The 4,519-nt window shown below is 44.7% G+C and overlaps 1 protein-coding gene across 1 annotated transcript in view; it reads right to left on the bottom strand.

Moving 5' to 3' along the window:
• LOC108580228 (mucin-5AC) overlaps positions 1-4,287 on the bottom strand; it is a 4,932-nt gene extending 645 nt beyond the window's left edge. The window contains exons 1-4 of the mRNA XM_017943937.1: positions 4,222-4,287; positions 1,446-3,095; positions 914-1,325; positions 3-168 (exon numbers count right to left, since the gene is read on the bottom strand). Coding sequence (XP_017799426.1) covers positions 3-168; positions 914-1,325; positions 1,446-3,095; positions 4,222-4,287 — 2,294 coding nt within the window. The remainder of the gene's footprint in view (positions 1-2; positions 169-913; positions 1,326-1,445; positions 3,096-4,221) is intronic.
• Positions 4,288-4,519: the final 232 nt, after the last annotated feature.

Raw genomic sequence — 4,519 nt, 5'->3', positions numbered from 1 at the left:
CTGTGTCCGGTTCCTTGGTGGTCCCGCCGAAAGATTCCTCCAGAGCCACCAAGTTAGGACTGGCTGTGGTCGAGGCTGCTGCTGTAGAAGTCGAAGAGGTCGTCGTCGTGGATGCTGATTTTGTCGAATCTGTCGTCGTGGAAGTGGTTAAGGTGGTTTCAGCCGGTTCTGTTGACAAGTTCCATCATGAATTCGTGTTTGAGTGTCTTTCGTGGCGGTTCCATTCGATAGTTTTGAGTGATATAGGCAGAGAGTGGTTTCGGAATGAACACTTAGAGTTGGTAGAAAAGAAGGATCGACATGCAATCAATTCACGTACAATTTTACATGTAGAAATGGATATTATACAGTGAGAGATGGGGTGTGATACGTACAGTTAGGATTAAATGTTTATCTAAAGCACGTAAATCGTGCCAATTACGAGATTTCACTGGGGGGTGGGCATTAGTTACAAATAGAGACATTAGTACTCGTCGCGAAGAGTATTTCTCACGATTAGCACGGTAAGAGAGTAACAAGTGAATAGAAATCGAAAGTTTTCATCGATCTTTTCCCACAAGTTTGTCCATTTTTTCTCCAGGGAAAGATCACTCTTTCTTCAAACAGGAGAGTGAGATTTAACGTAGAAATCGCTGCTGTTGAACGTCGTTAGCACGGAAAGAGAAAGTAATTAGAGGATACATAATGGAGATACGTCCTAGCGTATCTCTTCCAAGTGAACGAAGGACGCACAACAAAGAGAGGAAATGCTAGAGTTCGAGAATTAGTAGACACCGTCAGAATCAGCCAGATCCGCGTCTAAATCTATCATACACGTTGGTTAGTACGCTTCGAAGTCTCCTTAATCCCTGCATAATTCTCTGAACCCAATAGTCTGAACTGCTTAATACGTATATCATAAATTTCTTAATACCAGTGGTGACAGTAGAAGAAATTGTCGTTTGTTCCTTCGGGCTAGCTGTCGTCGTCGTCGTCGTCGTCTCTTCCTTCTCCTCTTGCCTCTTCACCTCGTTCCTCACGTCCTCGTTGTACGTCTTGATGATCTCTTCGAGCTTCAGAGGATCCGGTCCGTCTTTCAGGATCTTCGTGGACTGTAACAAGTCGTTGGCCACTTTTCTGACGTTCTGAACGTCAGCCTTGCCCTCTTGAACCAGCTTCACGGTGTCCAACAGCTCGTTGATCTTGTTCCTCTGCTCTTCGTCCTTCACTATCGCCTCGTGAGGCTTGAACACGTGGTACTTGGACGTTTCCGTGGATATCATGTCTTCTTCAGGCTTCGAGGAAGGTTTAGACCCTTTCTCGGACATAGAGATGAGACCGATGTTCTCCAGAATGTTTCTCATGTTGCTCGGTACAACTTCTATCACAGAGGGAGTCTCCGACGTTTCCGTGGATATCATGTCTTCTTCAGGCTTCGAGGAAGGTTTAGACCCTTTCTCGGACACAGAGATGAGACCGATGTTCTCCAGAATGTTTCTCATGTTGCTCGGTACAACTTCTATCACAGAGGGAGTCTCTTGAGTTGCTTTCATCGATTTCTGCCTCCTGTTGTTACTCACACCCAGTCCAAACTGAGCTAGAAACTCCTTCATCTCTTGATCCTTCACGCTGGAAGTAGGCAGAGGTTTGAAATTTGTGTAGGAGTTGAAATTGCTAGTCGTCCTTTGGGTAGTGGTGGTTGTAGGCTGATCCAGGTTCGACGTTTGCAGACCGAATCTCTGGAAGAGCAATTGGACGTCGGGCGTTAGGTTCTGCACGCCCTTTTTGATCTCCGATGCTGAACCTCCGAAGGCATTCTGGTTCAAGATCGGCACTTGGTTACCTGTGAACGAAGTCAGGCCTGATATCGTACTGTGAATACTGTTCAGATCTGCGATTTGACTTTTGTCCAAGAGATCCTTGTTCTTCTTGTACACGTCTTCGACGTTGCTCTTGTTGTCTGGTCTGAGTCCGATCGAAGCTAACAGATCCATCACTTCTGGCCTCATAGGCATTGCGGTAGTGGTTGTGGCCACTCTAAATCCTGCAGAATTCAACGAGTAAGTCGAACTGTACTTCGTCTTCGACGAAGTTTCCGTGGACATCGGAGTCACGTAGAGAGCTGTTGGTTTCTCGGTGTTCATCGCGAAAGCTTCGGGCTTCGTGTCTTCCATCAAGACCTCTGTTCGCTTCGTTGAAGAAACGGTAGGCTGCTCTTCAGGTTCCGCGATAATAGTTGGAAGAAACGGTACTTTGTTTGTCTTAGAAGGCAGAGTAGGTTTCACGGTGGTACTTGGTGGAGCATTGTAACGCCACTGGCTGGACGTCAGAACGTTCTGACTAGCTTTATGCCTTTCTAAGTCTATAGTGATCTCTTTGGAAGCTGCTATCGTAGTTGGTGCATCGGTGACACTGGTACTGTAGACAATATCTAACTCTGAACCCTTGTTAACGTTATTTCTGTAGACCGGATACCTCATAGTGGTAGTTTTCTCGGTGACATGAGTATTCTTCTGAAGATTGTCAAGATTGAAGGTGAATCTGACAGGGGTGGAGTCTAATTTCAGAGTCTGCTTCAACGGAACTTTCGTACGCACTTCTGAATAAGTGTCTCTATGATTTTTGTAGCGATTCTTCGTCGTAGTGGACCCTTTCAGATTATCCTTGTACGAAACTTGATTTTGCTCGGAATTCTGAACGTCGTTGTCCTCTATTTTCCTTCGTTCTTCCTCCAAGTCGCGTGTACTGTTCCGTGACTTGAAAGGATCAGGGATCATCTGTGTCATAGGCGGTTTCGTGTAGAGATCTTTCAAATTTCCAGAGGAGTCTTTAGCGTTGTAAGGGAGAACGACCATGAGCGCCCTTTGGTACAAACTTCTCGCTCTCTCCAACTTCGCTTTGTCTTTGAACTCGTTCAAATCCTGAGAAGTGATGTTCTGAAGAATCTTCACTATTTCTTGCCTCGTCAGCTGAGGCAGGCTCGAGTCCTCGCGAACCTGTCGCTCGACTTCCTCGATCGTGCGGTTGATCGAGCTCTCGATCTCCAATCTCGACGGAAGATCATTGTCCTGACAGTGACCTAGGCCAAGAAGAAGCAGCAAACAGAAAACCGCGAACTGCACAGAAGAACAGCGAAAGAAAATTCAGTTCCCATGGTCGAATGACCTGATTCAACTGTAACTGCGATCTAATCATCGGAATGTCACTTGCGTTCTACGAATTAACGCGCGATACGTTGCTAACATACTCGGTGTCCGAAAAGAAGCAACTGTCTCGTTCATTAATCTGACCCACATTAGAAACAGCAAAAGCTGACGAAGTAAAAACTGTTTCTAGAAGGTCGACGTACTATTTTTTCTTCTTTTTTTTTTTGTCAGTTGCATAATTTTTTATAGAAAGTTGTCTGCGAAGAACTATAAATTTGCAATAGAGCGCAGTCATCGATGGTTCTAAAGTCCTTTACGTAAGGTGGATAGCCTTACACACGCGTGTTCTTTTTTCCCCTCGAACATCGAGAAACGATTGCGATCGACTCACTAGCGTGTCTCTTTCATATTCATAAAGCAGCTCTCGCGAGATATCCTTGACTGTAATTCACCTGATTGAGAAAGTATAGCTGCCTAAGTGTGTTATACAATATAACATCGAGAGGAGAGAAGCGGGACAAAAATTGACCGATTTCTGAATCTGCGAAAAGTTCAACAGGACAAAGAAAAAGGAGTACAATTGCGTGATGGCATAGCTCCGATTTCCCGTCACGCCTGTTACACCTCCGAGTAGCGTAATAATTATCAGAATTACAGTAATCGAGCCTCCATTTTGTAACACATACTTTTTACGCGTTCGACCCTTAACTTTCGTAAGGAGAGGAGAGAGAGAGAGAGAAAAGTGGAGGAATAAACGTTTCTGACGGTTCCAACCGACTTTCTAGGCAATTCGAATTTATGCTTCCTGAAATGGCCGCTTATTCTACGGCTGGCTAGGAGCGAAATTGAACGCGCAAAATGCTTCCTCGTCGATCAAATTGGATCGGAAGTGAAAACGGAAAGGAAAGGACGCTTTTCAGAAGAAGCGTCGCGATTTCACGGAGTTACGAGTGATTCGCGTAATGAAAAACGCGTTATGTGGAGTGATTGTGTTAAGCGGCGAAATTAGACACGCTGGATGATTTACGATAATGATACCCGAGAACGAAAGTCACTTTCGTCCTCGACGACGTGACCCTTTTCACGTGGTGCATACCATCCCAGCTATGCTGTGACCCTTATGAGTACCACTTTGAACAAACTTTTCATTCAGACTTTCCATTCGTAATTTCAAATCGTCGAAAAATTTTTCAAGTGAAGAAATTCTGGAGTATATCATACACTCCAGTTTACAAGTATCAGGTGACTTGCCGACCGTGAAGCAAACCTAAACAGTCTTTACAAAATTATTAAGATCCGAAACAAACGATCCCGCTTAAAATCTCAGTGTAATATAGACGCGTCTAAAGAATCGTTAATTTCGAGATATCTGCAAAAGGTCACTCTAAAAGTGA

This window comes from Habropoda laboriosa, unplaced genomic scaffold, assembly GCF_001263275.1.
Source record: "Habropoda laboriosa isolate 0110345459 unplaced genomic scaffold, ASM126327v1 scaffold9, whole genome shotgun sequence".
NCBI lineage: Eukaryota > Metazoa > Arthropoda > Insecta > Hymenoptera > Apidae > Habropoda > Habropoda laboriosa.
This window is presented reverse-complemented; position numbering and strand designations above follow the sequence as displayed.